Raw genomic sequence first — 21,708 nt, 5'->3', positions numbered from 1 at the left:
AGCTAATAGCAATTTGAATTATAAATTATGATTTAATTTATAATTAATAGAAAAATTATATTTTACTATATTACATTATTTCGTATATTTTCTGTTTAATTATAATTAGTAAAATTACTATTTAATTTAATGGTGAGATATAGCAATGACAAGAATAGATTGTGTATTGGCATTACTAGAGATTTTTTTTTTAATTTATTAATTTTTTAATTGAAGGATAATTGCTTTCAGAGAATTTTGTTGGTTTCTGCCAAACATCACCATGAAGAGACTTTTTTTTTAAACTAATAGAATTCACATACAACTTTAGCTTCAAAGTTGTTACGTGTCTTAACAGCAAAGAATTAACCAGATCCCCTAGTGAGTCTAAATTTTTAGCTACAAAGATAATAATTGCTAGAAATTATACATGCAACTTGGTGTTGTCCTCCTCAAAATGATCACCTTGCAAGGCTGCACCATCCTCCAGTGATGATGCCACAGGCTCAGAACGTTTCTGGACCTCTACCTTCGAAAACATCCCCAAAGCCCACATCACACTCTCGATGGTCCTCACAGGGCAACATGTTCATACTCTGAGGGTGGCTTTTTTTTTTTTTTAAAGAACTAAAATTATTTGGTGTCAGTTTCAATAAACTCAAGCTAATAAAACTGAGTAACACTATCTTGAGTCTAGAACAAGATTTAAATATAATACAAAATAAAAAGGCAGAGATGTACTTGTAAAGGTTGTCAAATTTGCTCTGAAGGCAAGTCCAAAACAGGAAGCGATTTTAACATGTACTGAGCAATTACAGCCGAGGTGAAATGTGCGCAGCCTCTAGGAGTGAATACTTCCAAAGGCATCAGTCACGTGGATTCTACATCCAGAAACTTCTGTGGGTTTTTTGGGTTTTTTTTTTCCATTTATTTTTGTTAGTTGGAGGCTAATTACTTTACAGCATTGCAGTGGTTTTTGTCATACATTGACATGAATCAGCCAAGGAGTTACATGGATTCCCCATCCCAGTCCCCCTCCCACCTCCCTCTCCACCCGATCCCTCTGGGTCTTCCCAGTGCACCAGGCCTGAGCACTTGTCTCATGCATCCAACCTGGGCTGGTGATCTGTTTCACCCTAGATAATATACATGTTTCAATGCTGTTCTCTTGGAACATCCCACCCTCGCCTTCTCGCACAGAGTCCACAAGTCTGTTCTATACATCTGAGTCTCTTTTTCTGTTTTGCATATAGGGTTATCGTTACCATCTTTCTAAATTCCATATATATGTGTTAGTATACTGTACTGGTCTTTATCTTTCTGGCTTACTTCGCTCTGTAAAATGGGCTCCAGTTTCATCCATCTCATTAGAACTGATTCAAATGAATTCTTTTTAATGGCTGAGTAATATTCCATGGTGTATATGTACCACAGCTTCCTCATCCATTCGTCTGCTGATGGGCATCTAGGTTGCTTCCATGTCCTGGCTATGATAAACAGTGCTGCGATGAACATTGGGGTGCATGTGTCTCTTTCAGATCTGGTTTCCTTGGTGTGTATGCCCAGAAGTGGGATTGCTGGGTCATATGGCAGTTCTATTTCCAGCTTTTTAAGAAATCTCCACACTGTTTTCCATAGTGGCTGTACTAGTTTGCATTCCCACCAACAGTGTAAGAGGGTTCCCTTTTCTCCACACCCTCTCCAGCATTTATTGCTTGTAGACTTTTGGATAGCAGCCATCCTGACTGGCGTGTAATGGTACCTCATTGTGGTTTTGATTTGCATTTCTCTGATAATGAGTGATGTTGAGCATCTTTTCATGTGTTTGTTAGCCATCTGTATGTCTTCCTTGGAGAAATGTCTGTTGAGTTCTTTGGCCCATTTTTTGATTGGGTCATTTATTTTTCTGGAGTTGAGCTGGAGGAGTTGCTTGCATACTTTTGAGATTAATCCTTTGTCTGTTGCTTCGTTTGCTATTATTTTCTCCCAATCTGAGGGCTGTCTTTTCACCTTGCTTATAGTTTCCTTTGTTGTGCAAAAGCTTTTAAGTTTCATTAGGTCCCATTTGTTTATTTTTGCTTTTATTTCTGAAATTCTGGGATGTGGGTCATAGAGGATCCTGCTGTGATTTATGTCAGAGAGTGTTTTGCCTATGTTCTCCTCTAGGAGTTTGATAGTTTCTGGTCTTACATTTAGATCTTTAATCCATTTTGAGTTTAATTTTCTGTATGGTGTTAGAAAGTGTTCTAGTTTCATTCTTTTACAGGTGGTTGACCAGTTTTCCCAGCACCACTTGTTAAAGAGGTTGTCTTTTTTCCATTGTATATATCCTTGCCTCCTTTGTCAAAGATAAGGTGACCATAGGTTCGTGGATTTATCTCTGGGCTTTCTATTCTGTTCCATTGATCTATATTTCTGTCTTTGTGCCAGTACCATACTGTCTTGATGACTGTGGCTTTGTAGTATAGTCTGAAGTCAGGCAGGTTGATTCCTCCAGTTCCATTCTTCTTTCTCAAGGTTACTTTGGCTATTCGAGGTTTTTGTATTTCCATAAAAATTATGAAATTATTTGTTCTAGTTCTGTGAAAAATACCGTTGGTAGTTTGATAGGGATTGCATTGAATCTATAGATTGCTTTGGGTAGTATAGCCATTTTGACAATATTGATTCTTCCAATCCATGAACATGGTATATTTCTCCATCTGTTGTGTCCTCTTTGATTTCTTTCATCAGTGTTTTATAGTTTTCTATGTATAGGTCTTTTGTTTCTTTAGGTAAATATACTCCTAAGTATTTTATTCTTTTTGCTGCAATGGTGAATGGTATTGTTTCCTTAATTTCTCTTTCTGTTTTCTCATTGTTAGTATATAGGAATGCAAGAGATTTCTGTGTGTTAATTTTATATCCTGCAACTTTACTGTATTCGTTGATTAGCTCTAGTAATTTTCTGGTAGAGTCTTTAGGGTTTTCTATGTAGAGGATCATGTCATCTGCAGAGAGAGTTTCACTTCTTCTTTTCATATCTGGATTCCTTTTACTTCTTTTTCTGCCCTGATTGCTGTGGCCAACACTTCCAAAACTATGTTGAATAGTAGTGGTGAGAGTGGGCACCCTTGTCTTGTTCCTGATTTCAGGGGAAATGCTTTCAATTTTTCACCATTGAGGGTGATGCTTGCTGTGGGTTTGTCATATATAGCTTTTATTATGTTGAGGTATGTTCCTTCTATTGCTGCTTTCTGGATATTAAAGAATCCTTGCATTCCTGGGATAAAGCCCACTTGGTCATGGTGTATGATTTTTTTAATATGTTGTTGGATTCTGTTTGCTAGAATTTTGTTAAGGATTTTTGCATCTATGTTCATCAGTGATATTGGCCTGTAGTTTTCTTTTTTTGTGGCATCTTTGTCTGGTTTTGGAATTAGGGTGATGGTGGCCTCATAGAATGAGTTTGGAAGTTTACCTTCTGCAATTTTCTGGAAGAGTTTGAGTAAGATAGGTGTTAGCTCTTCTCTAAATTTTTGGTAGAATTCAGCTGTGAAGCCATCTGGTCCTGGGCTTTTGTTTGCTGGAAGATTTCTGATTACAGTTTCGATTTCCTTGCTTGTGATGGGTTTGTTAAGATCTTCTATTTCTTCCTGGTTCAGTTTAGGAAAGTTATACTTCTCTAAGAACTTGTCCATTTCTTCCAAGTTGTCCATTTTATTGGCATAGAGCTGCTGGTAGTAGTCTCTTATGATCCTTTGTATTTCAGTGTTGTCTGTTGTGATCTCTCCATTTTCGTTTCTAATTTTGTTAATTTGGTTCTTCTCCCTTTGTTTCTTAATGAGTCTTGCTAATGGTTTGTCAATTTTGTTTATTTTTTCAAAACACCAGCTTTTAGCTTTGTTGATTTTTGCTATGGTCTCTTTAGTTTCTTTTGCATTTATTTCTGCCCTAATTTTTAAGATTTCTTTCCTTCTACTAACCCTGGGGTTCTTCATTTCTTCCTTCTCTAGTTGCTTTAGGTGTAGAGTTAGGTTATTTATTTGACTTTTTTCTTGTTTCTTGAGGTAGGCCTGTAATGCTATGAATCTTCCCCTTAGCACTGCTTTTACAGTGTCCCATAGGTTTTGGGTTGTTGTGTTTTCATTTTCATTCATTTCTATGCATATTTTGATTTCTTTTTTGATTTCTTCTATGATTTGTTGGTTATTCAGAAGCGTGTTGTTTAGCCTCCATATGCTTGAATTTTTAATAATTTTTTTCCTGTAATTGAGATCTAATCTTACTGCACTGTGGTCAGAAAAGATGACTGGAATGATTTCAATTTTTTTGAATTTACCAAGACTAGATTTATGGCCCAGGATGTGATCTATTCTGGAGAAGGTTCCGTGTGCACTTGAGAAAAAGGTGAAGTTGACTGTTTTGGGGTGAAACGTCCTATAGATGTCAATTAGGTCTAGCTGGTCCATTGTGTCCTTTAAAGTTTGTGTTTCCTTGTTTATTTTCTGTTTAGTTGATCTATCCATAGTTGTGAGTGGGGTATTAAAGTCTCCTACTATTATTGTGTTACTATTAATTTCCTCTTTCATACTCATTAGCGTTTGCCTTACATATTGCGGTGCTCCTATGTTGGGTGCATATATATTTACAATTGTTATATCTTCTTCTTGGATTGATCCTTTGATCATTATGTAGTGTCCATCTTTGTCTCTTTTCACAGCCTTTATTTGAAAGTCTATTTTATCTGATATGAGTATTGCGACTCCTGCTTTCTTTTGGTCTCCGTTTGTGTGGAATATTTTTTTTCTAGCCCTTCGCTTTTAGTCTGTATGTGTCCCTTGTTTTGAGGTGGGTCTCTTGTAGACAGCATATATAGGGGTCTTGCTTTTGTATCCATTCAGCCAGCCTTTGTCTTTTGGTTGGGGCATTCAACCCATTTATATTTAAGGTAATTATTGATAGGTATGGTCCCGTTGCCATTTATTTTGTTGTTTGGGGTTCACGTTTATACCACCTTTCTGTGTTTCCTGTCTAGAGAAGATCCTTTAGTATTTGTTGAAGAGCTGGTTTGCTGGTGCTGAATTCTCTCAGCAAGTTTAGACACCTAAGAGCCAACCTTCCCCAACCTTCTCAGGGTTACGTCTCCCAACATTAAAAAGATTAGTATCATTGACTAAAGCAGCTATTGGGTTTAATAAAGAATTTAAGAAAGAAATGTTTACCTCTTACAAAACAAATGTAAACCCAAATTTTATCCCCAAATTAGCTAATATATTTATTTTCGCTAGTATTAAGTGCTTACTGTTCAAAATACTGTTCTAAACACATTGAACATATTGATTTCTTTTTTTTTTTTTTTTTTTTTTTAACTGACAAAAGTTTAATGCATTAAAACCAGATACTTATCGCTTTTATATTGTATTTGCCATTTCTGAACAATACAAAGTAGAGGCAAATAGTGACACTTCATAAAAATGTTGACTCCCCATTCCTGTCCTTAAGCCTCCCTCAAGTATTCCCTCCCACCCATGACAGAACTCTGTCCTGAATAAAACACTTAAATACATCATAAATAGTAAATTATGAAAAAAAAATAGCAAGAATTGTTTCTTTCCTTCTTGTAAAAAAGAACATGGCAGCAAAGACAGGCAGCCAGAAACTGGCTGGGGGTGTCTAATATAGACAGTTACTCAGGGTGTGGACTAAGCTACTATCAAGGCAGGGTGGGATGGAGGGGGACAGTACAGGGATTCAACAATCTGCCAGACACACCAGGACCCCTTCTTCCCCTGAGAGGAGGAGGAGGACCAGATGGTGAACACAGGGAGAAGAGGGATTACACAGCCCCCATGTCCACGTTCTCTGCGTGAAGAGAGGCGGCAGGGTGTGGGGCACAGCAATGACTGCACTAAGGCAGGAATCTGCTGGCTCCCTATGCGTTTAAGAGAACATTCTCTAGCCTCACAGTTACCTGTTCAACAGACAGGTATCCCCATCTCCATCTCAGCTCCACTAACAGCAGAACACTGTAGGAAAAGGTGGGAAGAGCAAGGAAGACATCTCCTTTGGAGAAGAAATCTAAAATTCATTTGATAAGTCTTCATATTTAGAAAAACAAGCAGAATACATTTCAAATTGCAAAACAGTAATAATGATTATGGCCTGGCAGTGAGTAGGGTTCTGCCTAGAAAGGGTTCTGACCTGTGAGCCCCAAGACTGCACCACTGTTTAACAAAAGGGGTAAAGACTACCCCGTGTCCCACTCTCTCCATTCCTTCAGCCTTAAGAAATTCATTAAGAGAGGAGGAGTTAAAGAGGAACTGCTCCTAGCAGAGCAGTCACCACCTTCTGTTTCTCAAATACCAGGGCTCTTCTGAGGGAACCCTGTGAATAGGCATCTCTCCAATACTTCTGGAGTTTTGATCTGAAAACTGGTTTGAAATTGTGTGCTATTTTCCTTTTCCTTTTTTAAGGAAACAAAAGGAGAGGGATGGGAGGTTAAACACCCCCCAAAAAACCTTTACAAAGATTACAGGAGTCTTCTTCCAGAGAAAGAGTTAAGGTAGGGATAAGGTACCAGCCAGTCTGTCCTGAGGAAATTAAAGAGTCCAGCTCCTGATGAAAGGTAGATGAGGGGGAAAGAAAATCGCCAAGTCCAGCAACCCCACTTCCAACAGGAAGAAGGGGGATCTGAAATCATTCAGTTGTGGAAGCCAAGGCTGGTGAGTTGAAAACTGGTTTCACCCAACCTGGGAGTGGAGAGGATGCTGCCGTCCTCAACTGTCCCGGCACTAATGCCCATTCATAAGGAAGGGAAAGGAGAAAAGGTTCTTCTTCTTCCGGGGGAAATGGAGAGCTCTCCTAGCTTCCACTGCACTCCTTTTTTGATGACCATGAAAAAGAAAACTCAGCACTGCTGGGTCAAGGGCTGACATCTTGGGATCACAGAGGTGGTTGAGTCTCGCTCCAAGTCTTCTGAGGATTTTTGCTCAATGGACGAACTCTGACTCTGGAACTTCATGTTTTTCCAAGAGGGTTGAACTTGTAGTTAGCGCTTGCAAAGTCTCTCCAACTACAGGTGAGAAATAGGGGTCAGGAATAGTCGAGACCTCACTGATTTTCTCCAAAGGTGGAGTCTGAGGTAAAACATCAGGACGACCCAAGTGGACGCCTGGCTCCACTTCCGCCTTTGTTGTCACTTGTGCCTTGTGTTCCCCAGAGACTGATGGCTGGTAAGTTACGCAGGAGTTGCCGCTGGGGCCTGCTCGCCGAGAGAAAGATGAGCCAGACCGAAACTTTTTGGAAGGAGAGGGCTTCAAGGGAATCTTCTTAAAAACTGTAGTGCACATGAAACGCTGGAACCGTTCAGCGTAGAAGCTGGGGCGATGCACTGATACGGTGTCCCCATCATGTACCAGAGCTTTCCAAGAATGCTCCAACTTCTTAACAAACCTGTAAGACTGCAGAATGTCAATGATCCCAATATAAAGCAGCAGCCTTTCCCCTTTACTATTCCGGGCCGGGATGCCACCCATATGGTCATCGGTCTCCATGGTGCCACCTCGCCGAGCCTCGCCCTGGATAGATTCCATGGCTGTGGAATAGAGAGCCTTTTGGGGGGCTGGTCTGCGAGTATCAGCTGAACACTGTGCTTCACTGCCTAAAGGCTCTCGCTGCGCATGATCTATGTTATGGATTGACACCAGGAGGCTATAGTCCATTATCTTGAAGCTCTGCAGCACCAAACAGTCACGCTGCAGGGTCTTGCATAGAGCATTGTACATATCGGCATCCAAAAAGAGCCCATCAGGGATGTCTTGTAAGAAGTCCAGATCTTTAAGGGTAGGGAGAGGTTTCTCTCGCTCTTTTTGGGAAGCTCGCCTTTTGTATGTTGAGCCCTTGAGGTCATACTTGATATGCATCTTGACTGACCGTGGTAAGAGATTGTTCATCACGACAATTCGAATATTCTTACCACCTGCCTGCACACAGTACAGTCCATAGAACTTAGGCAGCAAAGTCCGAGGGTTCTGGTTGAGGTTCATGTAGTATCCTGGAAGCAGCTTCTGCAGAAACTCCGCCTCTTTGTGCTGGACTGTTTTTATGATGAATTCATCATCACTGGACACATAGAAGAGGGAACCACTAGCCCCAGAGTTGCAGAGTTCAATCAGTGGTTCATTGCAGAGGGAGTACAAGTAATCATCAGGCCGGATACCAAATAACTCCCGAAAGTATCGGAAGGCAACAGGTGCGTAGGTCTTGAATCGAAAGTCATTGTAGTGATGAGCAGGGGTCAGGTTGCTGCCTTCACTTGGGAAGAAAATACTCTCCACCACATAGAAGTCTTGCATGAGGACATCCCGCTCTGGTTTGGTACTCAGGCTTCCCACAGTGTGAGTAATGCCTAACTGGATGGCACCTTTTAAGGCTGATGAGGTTGTCTTTTTATATGTTGTCTCTCCTGAGGAATCAACACCTCGGTGACCTATTTTCTTCATGGACATGCCAGAGGAATAAGGCACCTCAGATGCCGTGGGTCTCTTGATTCCGGATGCTGAGGCCGAGGTGCAGGGAGGGACGCCGGAATCCGCAGATGAACACCCTACCGCCGACGAGCCAGAGGAGGCAGACGCCATCTTGGCAGCCCCCTCCTCCTCAGCGGCCTCTCTCTTTTTCTACCGCGCTCTTCCTCTTCTCGGAGTCCGAACATATTGATTTCATCTTTACAAGAACCTTATAAAATGTTAATAAATTCTATTATCAGCTTTATTTTAAAAATGGAGAAACTGAAATCAGAGAGATTAAGAAACCACAAAAAATCAAATAAGTCAAGAGGTAGACAGAGGACAGAAACAAAGGCAACTCAATCCAGAGACTACTCTCTGAAATAAAAGGCTACATCACCTAGAGTATTGGCTGTATTATCATGACAAGTTAGGAAAGTGTTTCAAAGGTGACAAAATTTGCAGGAATGAGGAAATTTAACAAAGAAATTTCAGTCATCAAGTTCTTCTAACTGCCCATTCTTCCAAATGCTAAAGATGTCTGTGATAACATCATTAAACCTGCTCACCTGGGTCCAGATCCCAGGCTTCAGACTTAACAGATGGAGTGGAAGTGTCTGCCTCGCTCTCTTCTAAAGCTTTCCTATTTCATGACATACACAGCCACAAGGGCAGCACAAGCATGATGCTACGAAGGTAGAAAATGCAGGATTCCTAAAACTATGTTAGGCGTTGAAGCTGCACCTAGAAAAAGGGAGGTAATCACCATCGTGCTGGAGTTAAGAGATAGATAGTCAAGAAACAAGTAAATAAATGAGTGTTATTTGAATTATGATGGAAATAAACAAGCCCACTGTGGTAAGGGGATGATGGAAAGTTCTAGAGAATCACAGTCAGGCCCCAAAACACTGAAACCCTGTAAGGCCAGGTGGCACAGCAGTGAATAAGATGGACAAGTGACACAGCAAAAAATTATGAAACCTTTATCCATACCTGAGTGGTACAGTTCAAATGGCATTTTTTTAATAAGGTCGAATCCTGTGGGTTGATATGCCTAACTCTCAGACTAGCCCAAAAGGGGTTAAAAGGCAAAAATTCCTTTTACCTGAAGAGTCCTTCACACCTGATTCTACTGTACTTTGGCTGAGCCTCTGAAAAAACACAGGAGGTTCCAGGAATCTGCATCCACCCTCACCACTGTATTGTTAAAAACACGTGTACCCTGCACTGCTTACTGTCTAATTCATAGTAATACAAAAGAAACCTAAGAGCTTGCTCAAAGATGAGAATCCTTGTTTGTCAACCCACAAGTATGAAGCAGTCTAAGTGAACTTGAAGGAGAAAACAGAACAGGCTCCCTCTTGAAAGCAGGACTCCATCCTGGGCCAGACTGTGGACTTTGAGCTATGTGCCCAGTATCTATGGAAACGACATACCAGCTGGAAAACCAGGCCCCCAGAAGGAAGAGCTCCAAGGCTCGTACCTAGACTCCATCGCCTAAAAGAATACCCTAATTATCTGTGTAACCGAATAGAATCATAAATTCTATTATGCTTACTGGGGTATGACCACAGGCCTATTGATAATTGTCCACTGTTAACTACCTAGGCTTAAGGCACATGAATCACGGGTTAACTTTGATTGTATCTTTCTTTTTCTTTGTTCAGACTAGTTTCAGGGAATTTGGGGAGGTGGGTTTGGGCCCGTACACTTAGGGTATGTAAGGTTTTCAGAAAAACTGGTCGGGGTCCTTGGCTAAGAGGAGACTCTGCCTTGGGCCCGCCGGTGTCAAACTGCACTCCACTATCTGCATTGTCCGTCTGAGTGAGTGTGTTTCCCAGAACGCGTGGCTACAGCAAACTGACCTACCTCAGAAAAAACCTCTCTGAGGATGCGGTATTTGAAATCTGATAAATGAGAAGATACAGTTATGCAAAGCTCCAAAAGAAGGGCATAAGAGATCTGGTTCAGAGAGTAAATTTTCATGAAGACTGATAATAGGAAAATGTCTCTCTATATTGTCATCTCTCTTTTAATAACGTTTTCACTTTACCACTTCCCAATACCATGAAACCTTCCCTGGTTTCATGACGATAAAGAATCTGCCTGCAAAGCAGGAGACTCAGGTTCAATACCTGGGTCAGGAATATCCCCTGAAGAAGGGAATGGCTACCCACTCCAGTATTCTTGCCTGCAGAATCCCATGGACTGAGGAGCCTGGTGGGGTCCATGGGGTCACAAAGACTCAGACATGACTGGGCAGCTAAGCACACACACACCATGAAACACGCATTCTGAGAGGAGATGCGGAAGCCATGATCAAGAGAAGCAGAGGGCTGACTGAGGTTCTCTTATTTGGGGATCTAATCTGATGGTGGGCTCTTAATATCTTTATGCACAGCCCACGTTCCCAGTTGGATCCGTCCAACCGGGACCAGATAGGACCATGGACTCCTATCATGATGCCAAAGACACTGCTTAGATTGAGATGTGCTCTTTTTAAAAGTCAAGCATCCACACATCATGATAAAACTAATACTAAAATCCCATCAGTACTGTAGAGAAAACGGCAGGGAGGTGGAGCTATGCTCCAACTGCAGTTCATCAAGAAGAAACTTTAAGGGAAAAAAAAGCCAAGAAATGTAAATGGCATGGTACACGTCACAATGTGATCCTGTTCGTAGGTAAGGAAATAGAAAATGTTAGCTGAAAAGGCAGAGGAATAAAGTTTATTTTGAAGCTAAATTGGGTATCCAGGATTATGAAGTCCAATTCCAAAACTGAGCCTCCCCTTTTTTAAGTACACACACCAAGAAGAAGGCAAACAATCAAATCTTGCCTTTACTTTTAATGAAAATATTTCCAAAATGTACAACTCTATTTCCAATATTTCATTAATGACAACTCAGGGTTACAAATGAAGCCCAATCTGGCAGCGGAGCTAATGTTGACACACAGGCACAAATGGCCTAGCTTGTCACTCACAGGCAGTGTGCAAACCGTTCCCGAGGTTGCTAAGCTGCGGTGATCACCAGGCCTCCCGAATGTCACCCTGATTCTCACAAGGCTGTTGAGCAGAAGGCTCGTGTGCCTGTGCATGTCCTCATGGGGCACACACCTGAAATCACACAGCCCTGAGCCCCCGGCTGCAGCTCTGTTCCATCAGCTTTGTGCATGCATCTCCACCTTTGACCCAGCCATCAGAATGTCTACTGCTGTTACGATCCCATTCTACTTCTAAGCTTTGGAGTCAGCTGCGGCAGCTGTTTCTAATCTCCACTATTCTCTTTGCATTTCTTCAGCGAGTCTTCAAAAAGCATTAAGAATTAGGTCCCCGGGCACAGTGTTAGGCACCAAATGAACAAGACGAACATGGTACCCGATCACACAGAGCTTATTAATGCAAAATGAAGAGTGAGAGATTAAACAAACAAATAAATATGTCCTTGCAACTTGCAGTAATACAATACTATCAAGGGGAGGAATAGGAAGCAATTCACTGAGACTCAGGTTCCAGAAAGCTTTCCTGAGGAAGTAATAATGAAACCAAGGCCATGAAGGATAAGCAGAAGAGAGCCAGGAAGGAGTGGAGAGAAGACATTCAAGAAATAACGTGCTTCCCCGGCGGCCCAGTGGGCAAGCTCTGCGCTCCCAGTGCATGGGGCAGGGGTTCAATCCGCGGCCAGGGAACTAGATCCCACATGCCACAACCAAGTTTGCATGCCACAACTAAATAAATAAGGAAATAAAGACCCTGCCTGCCACAACGAAGATCAAAGATCCCACACGCTGCAACTAAGATACAGCACAGCCAAATAAGTATTTTCTAAAAAAGAAAGGTGGTGCAACATGGTTAAAGGCCTAAGATCAGTGAGAGCTGGCGTATGTGAGGGATGGAAAGAATGGAATGTGATGAATGGAAAGAAGGGAAGGCGAAGGGGAAACTTGAAATGATGGAGGTGGGGGAAGAAGTGGGAGCCAGATCATGGCATATAGGTCATGGTAACTATTTTCAGCACAAGGACTAGCCAATACTGACATGATCTGCTTGACTGTACTTTAAATAATCACTCTGTCTGTTCCCTGGGAAAGCAACAAGAAGAAGGCAAGAGTGGAAGACAGCAGGCCACACAGAGGCACCGCACTGGTGCGGGTAGACTCCTTTTAATCTTTTTCTCTGTGAGTTCCTTCTCCCCTCCAGTCACGTATACCCGACTCTTATTTTTCATGGAAAACACTGACTTATTAGAGACAATGGAATCCCTCTTTTCTTCTATGTGACCAGTCATATAATAGTCTAAGAAAAGTTCTGATGCTTCTCAGCTGTATTCACTGTTCTTGGAAGCTGCTTCATCATTAAAGCCTGAAGATGTTTTAAGATTGTGAAGTTTATCCCCAGATAATTGTGTTTATATTCCCTTGTACCTAAAGGAGATAGTTCCTAAAATTCTATTGGATACCATATATATGTATATCAAAGTGAAAGTGTTAATCACTCCATCATGACCAACTCTTTGCAACCCCATGGACTGTAGCCCACCAAGATCCTCTGTCCATGGAATTCTCAGACAAAAATACTGGAGTGGATTGCCATTCCCTCCTTCAGATGGGATCTTCCTGACCCAGGGATTGAACCCAGACCTCCTGCATTGCAGGCAGATTCTTTACCGCTGGGCCACCTGGGAAGCCCATATACAAGCATACACAAGCATATATAAGCATATCACACACACACACACACACACACACACACACACATATTTAACTGAAAGAATGTACTATTTTGGAGGTATAAAAACATTTGCCAAAATTTCACTTCAATGCTGGTTCACACTGCCTTAACATTTTATTCCAGGGATTCTTAACCTGAAGTCTACACTTCTAAGGAGAGACCACTAACCAGCTCCTGGACGAATATGTAAACAATCAGATACATTTGTGCTTAAAGATTTTCCTACAGAGGTCTATAACACTCAACAGCTTGTCAGAAGGGTTCAAGAGGGACTGACTGAGGTCAACCTACCCGTGCCTAGCAAGCCTTCCCATCACCCATGGTTGGGCACATGACCAAGGCCTCCCTGGCGCTGACAGATGAAGATGAAGAGAAAGAAACTTTTTCCACTGGAGTTGCTAAGCTTGGGCTGCAGTGGCCTTGTCCCCTGCCAAATGGAAAAAATAAATCTCTCCAAAATAGAACAAATGTGTAAAGAAATAGAAACATGGGTTACAAAAAAAAATTAGGAAGATAGATCTTTGCCATCATTGGGTCCCTGGTTCCACTCATTAAGGTCCAGTTCTTACATCTCTTCTTCCAATTCTGGGATCTACCCCAGTGTTCTTCCAAGCTATTGGAGATGACCAGTTTTTTCAGTTAGGCTAGTCTGAGCTGGACTTCTCTGTCTCTTGCAGCAGAATTAGTTCTGGCTTATAAATAACACCTGAAAGCTCAAGAATCACCTCTTTAATGTAGTGATCTGGTAGCAGAATCCAACAGAGATTTATAGATATTAAAATTGAAATTGAACCAAAATACAAATTTATATTTGACCAGCTAACATTCAGAGACATTACTGTGACTTAAAAGACCTACATACATTTTACAGGATTTAATTCTAGTGGAAGAAATTAAAACCCAATTAGACACCTGTGGAAAGCTTATTAAATCATATTTACACATTAAATGTTTGCTTAATAAAACTAATAAACCATAAGATCACTTGAGGTTATAAAGCAGATGGCATATTTTAGATAACTTTAAAGGAATTAGGCAGCTACCATAAAATTCTTTAATCCATTACATGTCATAAAAATAGCTCTAAAAATTCCATGATAGAAAAGGATCTGTGAATCTTTTCAATTTGATTCTAGTGCTAATAATGATATAAGGAGCAAAAACTGGTAAATCACAAAATATAGAAACACTGCCCAATCAATAGTGCATGTCTCTAGAACATCCTCCAAATCAATAAGATATATAATAATGACAAGAAACACCTAAGAGTAAATGAAAAAAAAAAAAGTGAATTGTAACACAGCCCAAAACCATTATCCAAACAATTTCCAAAGTGCATTTAACACAAGAATGTCATCAGTCTTCTTAACTTCAGTAACACAGGTAATAAATAAAATGTATCTTTTCTCCTTCATATTAGAGAGTCATAACATTCCAGAAACCTCACAAGACTATAAATAGTTTTGAGACTTAGACAACCCTAGCACTTTGCTGCAGATTCACACCAGCAGGCTTTTAGCAGTTTCTCGATCATTCAAAGTATATAATTATCAGTTATCTGAGATGTGAATTATAAATTTAATTTTCAGTCAAGTATCAATAAATAGCAATGCAGTGAAACCTCATTGGAATAGGGTGTTTTAGATACATAGATTTCACCAAACAGATAAGGAGACAAATAATAGAATGAGAGGCAATAACATATGGGGTCTTTCCTGCTTACACTTTACATATATGATGTCATCCCAGCCTCACAGCATCCCTGCATGGGGGGAAGTATCACCTCCGCTTTATGGAGAAGAGAGAGAAGAAAACAGAGGTTCACAGCACTAACTAACCTGCCCACATCACTTAAACATAAGAAATGAATGTAAACCCATTCTAACGCCAAATCATATCACCAATCATATGTCTTATTTTAGCTACAAAATTTTTTTTATTTAGATCATTTTTAGTTAATAAATGGTCATAAAATGGGAGGGCTTCCCTTGTGGCTCAGCTGGTAAAGAATCTGCTTCAATGTGGGACACCTGGGTTTGATCCCTGGGTTGGGAAGATCCCCTGGAGAAGGCAAAGACTTCCCACTGCAGTATTCTGGCCTGGAGAATTCCATGGACTGTATAGTCCATGGGGTTGTAAAGAGTAGGACATGATTGAGAGACTCACTTTCACAAAATGGGAATGAATTTTAGATGTGAATTTCCTTTATAATAGAAAATATTGAATATATTTTCTTAATGTGTCAGGGATAATCAGTATGGAGGATTTTCATTTTTCTTTTTAACCCCTCCAAGCCAAGCTTGTGATTATTCTATTTGCTGTCATTGTGTATTGTGTATTCCTAATAGTAGCTTTCCATATACATGTATGTATAGACACATACACACAAACACACCCCTTCAAGTTTGCTCTTCCAATCTGCTATGGATGGGGAAACAAGCTGACCGTGCTGCTTGAGAACCATAGGTTTATTAAGAGTCATAAAATTCTACAAGAACCCAGAAAGTCAATTCCTTATCTTCATGGTTACATCTTTGAAACCTCCTCAGTTTATTTTCTCACTTCTAGTAAGTTATATCCTAAAGAACTGACATTTCACAAAGCAGAATTAGAGATAGAAAATCACCTCCAAATATGTGAAATGTGACTGTAATTATATTCTTAGGCAATTTGGTCTAAGATTTCTAGCAAACAAGCTGACTTCTAACCATAAACTCTACCAATAATTGATGAAATAGACTGTTTGCATTTTCAATCCTTTACTCACTTATTAGCATCACTCTGAAATGGTATTCCTCATAGCCTATAAGCAGACTTTATTTTCCTGGGCTCCAAAATCACTGCAGATGGTGACTGCAGCCACAAAATTAAAAGACGCTTGCTCCTTGGATAAAAAGCTATGACAAACCTAGACAGCATATTAAAATAGGGACATCACTTTGCCAACAAAGGTCCATACAGTCAAAGCTATGGTTATCCCAGTAGTAATGTACGGATGTGAGAGTTAGACCAAAAAGATGACTGAGCACTGAAGAACTGATGCTTTTGAACTGTGGTGTTGAAGGAGACTCTTGAGAGTCCCTTGGACTGCAAGGAGATCAAACCAGTCAATCCTAAAGGAAATCAACCCTGAATATTCATTGGAAGGACTGATGCTGAAGTTGAAGCTCCAATACTATGGCCACCTAATGCAAAGAACTAACTCATTGGAAAAGATCCTGATGCTGGGAAAGATTGAAGGTGGGAGGAGAAGGGGACGACAGAGGATGAGATGGTTGGATGGCATCACCGACTCAATGGACATGAGTTTAAACAAATGCAGGGAGACAGTGAAGGACAGGGAAGTCTGGCGTGGGGTCACAAAGAGTCAGACATGACTTAGCATCTGAATAACAACATAGCATATCCCTTATACTATCCAGTCTTCTTAAAAGAACATCTGATCCTTCCTGTAACACCGGAGGTTGTCGCTTTTGTACATGTCCCAAGAACTGTGCGGAGCATTCTGTGTGCGGGGACTCATTAATTCTCATAACCGTGAAGGTCTTCCAGTAGTGGTTGCACACACAGCGCTCTTCAGATTTCAAGAGAGATCTTTCAAATTTGTAGTGACTTAGACTACAATATGAACTATGCTTCCTGGGGAAAAGCAATGCCCAACTCAGGCCGTGGCCTAAAATTCAGTTCCACTTTGTTCTCCTTATCACAGAAACTGAGGAAACGAGGCTTGGAAAGTTATGTAAATAAAAGCGCTACATCAGAAAGAGCGGTCTGAATCACAGACAAGTGACATCCTATAGTTTTCCTATAGACCATTGTTTAACTGTTACACGCTAAGACACACCTGTTAGGGGCTGACCTATTGGGCCACCCGAATTCATATGTTGAAATCCTAACTCCTAAAAGGATACCAGTAGGCTGTGGGGCTTTTAGGAAGTAATTAGGACATGAAGGTAGAGCCTTCATGAATGGGATCAGCGCCCTTACAAGAAGAAACATGATAGTTTGCGCCCTCTCTGCCGTGTGAGGTGACTGCTAGAAGACTGAAACAGGAGGAGGGGCCCTTATCAAGAACCAGACATGCTGGCAATCTGACCTCAGGCTTCCAGGTTCCAGAGCTGTGAGAAATAAAGGTCTGTTGTTGAAGCTGCCCAAACTAAGACAATATCCTGTACAAACACTCACAGTGCAGAAATGGTCTAGGTTAGTAGCAGATTATACAATAACAACCTTGATTCACCGTCTGTTTTTCAAGAGCACTCCAGAATAAACAAAGATCCAGGACAATCCTGAAGATTCTGAGCAATCCCTCAAACATAAGGGCAGCTTCAGAACCCAGCACTCCACATTAGGTTGCTTAACCAATAACCCAAATTCACCTGAGATCCACAAGAGCCAACATATACTTGACTGATGAACTTGACCCACACAGTGCCAAGGCTGACACCCAATTATCAGAGCATCTCCTACATAAGTATAAAGGTACACAGAACTGACACACCTCTGACCTATACTCATGCTTATCATGAGTTTGAACTTAGATTGAAGATATTTTGCATTTACCTGGAGATACACAGTCATGATACAATACTTGCTTATCAAATTTTCTTAGATTGAGACTTAGTTCTTCCTTAAGCCCATACATAGCTCTTATCCTGAAAGACAAAGGGCCTAAGAGTGTAAGCGGATTCCAGGGTCAATCTGCAGTGGATGAACTGCAGGACCCTAGGTACAGCTTCTATAAGAATAAACCATTGGAGGACACATACCATCACCCCCCTACATAGAAAATTCTACTTCAACACAGTGAGGATGGACCATTTCTTGAGTTTCTTGAGAGCCCATTCATTCCTCTCTTTTTTTATTAAGTATTTACTGAGTACCTCAGTTCAGTTCAGTTCAGTCGCTCAGTCGTGTCTGACTCTTTGCGACCCCATGAATCGCAGCATGCCAGGCCTCCCTGTTCATCACCAACTCCCTGAGTTTACTCAAACTCATGCCCATAGAGTCGGTGATGCCATCCAGCCATCTCATCCTCTGTCGTCCCCTTCTCCTCCTGCCCCCAATCCCTCCAAGCATCAGGGTCGTTTCCAATGAGTCAACTCTTCACATGAGGTGGCCAAAGTATTGGAGTTTCAGCTTCAGCACCAGTCCTTCCAATGAACACCCAGGACTGATCTCCTTCAGGATGGACTGGCTGGATCCTACTCTACATCTAATACTAAGTTTAACATTACACAATGATATATTGAAATAAGTAAGGAGTAGTTTCTGTCCTCAAGAAACTCATAGTCAAGGGAAAGAGGAAAATATAAATCCTTAAAACATAGCAGTGCTAACAAAATATGAAAAAAGTGCTGGGAGACTAATGAGCTCTGCCTGTGGGTAGCCCAGGAAATGGGAAGTATTCACAGGAGAAAAAAAAGGAATTTTATCAATGGGTTTTGTAGGACAAGTAGGAGTTCGCCTGGTTAAGAAGCTGAGATAGAGCTAGTAGGAGTAATCTTATTCTTCCTGTATAATTAATGTGTGTAACAGGAGATTTTTCTTTCTGCTCTCATTATATTAGTGCTTATTTTCCTTTGACTATATTTTCTTTGAGTTTAAAGTACGTAATCAGGAGAGATTCACTAGTTTATTTTTTTGGATTAAAATGGAATGGGCTGGATTCAAAATATTTGAATTGTTCTACTTAAAATGTTTTTCGAGATCCATTAAAAAATCAGTGTCTGGACTCTGCAACAGTTCATGTTGTGAAAACATGAGACATTTTTCTTCAAAAAGTATAACTTAAAGGTCACAATTAAATTAAACATCAACATTCATTAAGATCAAGTTAATACTCTCTGAAAATTAGATTACTCTCCCCAGTGTGTATTTTAATTGGCAGCTGGCAAGAAGTATAACAGGTTCCACATTGTTACACCACAGCAACACAGAAGCCATTACACTGACATAAAATTATTGCTGAGAGGCTGATCCCTGAGATCTCTTCCAGTAAATTCCAAGAGCTGAACTACCTATTAAACAACAGTGTCAGAACAGTTATAAATTACCACAGCTTTACAGAACTCCAGAGCTATTTCCAAAAGATAAAGAATTCCTCTTTTATAGATAATAATATAGCCTGAACCCAATGGCCCATCACCTTAAAGTAAGATAAATGTAATCAAATATATTCTGATAGAGAAAAACTAAGCTAGAGACTCATGATATTTACACAAACTCATAGCTATCATGTTTAATCCTCACACATTTCATTAAAGAGGGCCTGGAGCTATACTGAACATAAATGCTCCATCAGCTTATCTGTCTCATCCACAGCCCAATCCAGTCCAGCCAATGAGGAGATAAACTACCCAATTCCTGAGTCACCCATATATATTCCAAATGGTACTAGCCTTGATTTCCCTTTCTATAGCACACCCGATGCTCATGCAACTTCTGGTCCCATCAACAACAGAGCTGTGAACTCAATTATATGACTTCCACTTATCTGATCAGAGTTCACACTTGGAAAGGTTGAAGGAAAGCATCTGTCAACACTGTCATCTCACACTTAGCCACAAGCAGATGCATCAAACCAGAAGGAACAAGGACCAAAATGTGTTGTTCATTCAGAAATGCTACTTGCCCAGAATTGCTGTCATGCACCTTGCTTACAGAAATACCTTCTTTTTGTAATATGTGCTCTATGTCTTGACACTTTCATTGGAAAATGTCACCTTCATCCTAAGGTCAGAGTCCCACACTAACCACATCAGAACCTAACGCAAGGGTCTATCACCACCCAGTTCAATAGATGGGGGATATCCACTCCAGTAATCATGGGCTCCCCTGGTGGCTTAGACGGTAAAGAATCCACCTGCAATGCAGGAGACCTGGGTTCGATCCCTAGGTTGGAAAGATCCTCTGGAGGGGGGCATGGCAACCCACTCCAGTGTTCTTGCTGGAGAATCCCCATGGACAGAGGAGCCTAGCGGGCTACAGTCCATGGGCCACAAAGAGTCGGACACAACTGAGCGACTAAGCACATCTTCAAAGTAAGGTAGTATCTAGGGTTGTATAGAAAGGCTATTTACAGACTCTGTGCTTCCTTGTAAACACCTGGAAGTTGGCAGGGCAGGATGGTATGCACTGATGGGAAATGATACAAATGAGCAATCTAATTATTCCAGTGCCGCTCAGACTTGGAGACAAAAGCAAGAAAACTCATAGAGAGATGAAAACCCATCCTCTTCCAACCATATTGGGCCTCCATACTGCAGTACATATGCAACATCAAGCCCTATTTTTAGACTTCTGCAATCCCACAAGCGTAAATCATTCCTGTGCCACAAGTCACCTTTGAGTTAGCAATGCCAACTTTAACATTTTTGCAGGATATTATAAACAATATAACTGAAAGCAAGTGGTATTTAAAATGAATAGTGATAACTTTAACAGAATAACATTAGCCTAAAAATAGATTGAGAGAATGTACTAAGTAGTAATTAAAAGAAAGAGTGACAAATGTGCCAGTTAGCTAATTCTATCTTCACAATAGCTTCCACAGTTGAATGTGGAATACTGGCTGTGCTGAAAAAAAAAAAAAAATGCTAATGAAACAGTCTTGTTTGTTCTTTACACAATACTGATTAATCTTTAGTGATTTTAGCCAAGAGGGTTCTCTCTGAATTGAACATCTGATTAAAGAAGGAAAGACAGCTAAAGGCACAAGTTGGTCAAAGTGTTTTTTATAATAGTCCATGACCACTATTACCTTACCTTATCTGCCTCCTGAGAAACCTGTATGCAGGTCAAGAATCAACAGTTAGAACTGGACATGGAACAACAGACTGGTTCCAAATTGGGAAAGGAGTACATCAAGGCTGTATATTGTCACCCTGCTTATTTAACTTATATGCAGAGTACATCATGCAAACTGCTGGGCTAGATGAAGCACAAGCTGGAATCAAGATTGTTGGGAGAAATATCAATAACCTCAGGTATGCAGATGATTTACGGCAGAAAGTGAAGAGAAACTAAAGAGTCTCTTGATGAAAAAGAGAAGAGTGATAAAGCTGTCTTAAAACTCAACGTTCAGAAAACTAAGATCATAGCATCCAGTGCCATCAATGGCAAATAGAAGGGGAAAAAATGGAAACAGTGACAGACTATTTTCTTGGGCTCCAAAATCACTGCAGATGGTGACTGAAGCCATGAAATTAAAAGAGGCCTGCTCCTTGGAAGAAAAGTTATCACAAACCTAAACAACAGGAGTTTGAGCAAGCTCCAGGAGTTGGTGATAGACAGGGAAGCCTGGCGTGCTGCAGCCCATGGGGTCGCAAAGAGTCTCACAAGACTGAGCAACTGAACTGAACTGATGACCTCTATCGGGGCTTCCCAGGTGGCACTAGTGGTGAAGAACCTGCCTACCAATACAGGAGACATAAGAGACGCGAGTTCGATCCCCGTGTTGGGAAGATCCCCTGGAAGAGGGCATGGCAACCCACTCCACTGTTCTTG

General features: G+C 40.9%; 2 protein-coding genes across 2 annotated transcripts in view; both read right to left on the bottom strand.

Moving 5' to 3' along the window:
- The window catches only part of TAFA2 (TAFA chemokine like family member 2), a 530,331-nt gene that overhangs the window by 420,309 nt on the left and 88,314 nt on the right, over nucleotides 1-21,708 (bottom strand). The window lies entirely within an intron of this gene.
- On the bottom strand, nucleotides 5,364-8,661 carry LOC139029677 (phosphatidylinositol 4-phosphate 5-kinase type-1 alpha). The gene has a single exon (XM_070454680.1). It carries the CDS (start codon nucleotides 8,598-8,600, stop codon nucleotides 6,951-6,953), a length of 1,650 nt encoding a protein of 549 aa, XP_070310781.1. The 5' UTR covers nucleotides 8,601-8,661; the 3' UTR covers nucleotides 5,364-6,950.

Source organism: Odocoileus virginianus, chromosome 24, assembly GCF_023699985.2.
Source record: "Odocoileus virginianus isolate 20LAN1187 ecotype Illinois chromosome 24, Ovbor_1.2, whole genome shotgun sequence".
NCBI lineage: Eukaryota > Metazoa > Chordata > Mammalia > Artiodactyla > Cervidae > Odocoileus > Odocoileus virginianus.
The sequence above is the reverse complement of the archived record's forward strand: the minus strand, read 5'-3'. Positions and strand labels throughout refer to the sequence as shown.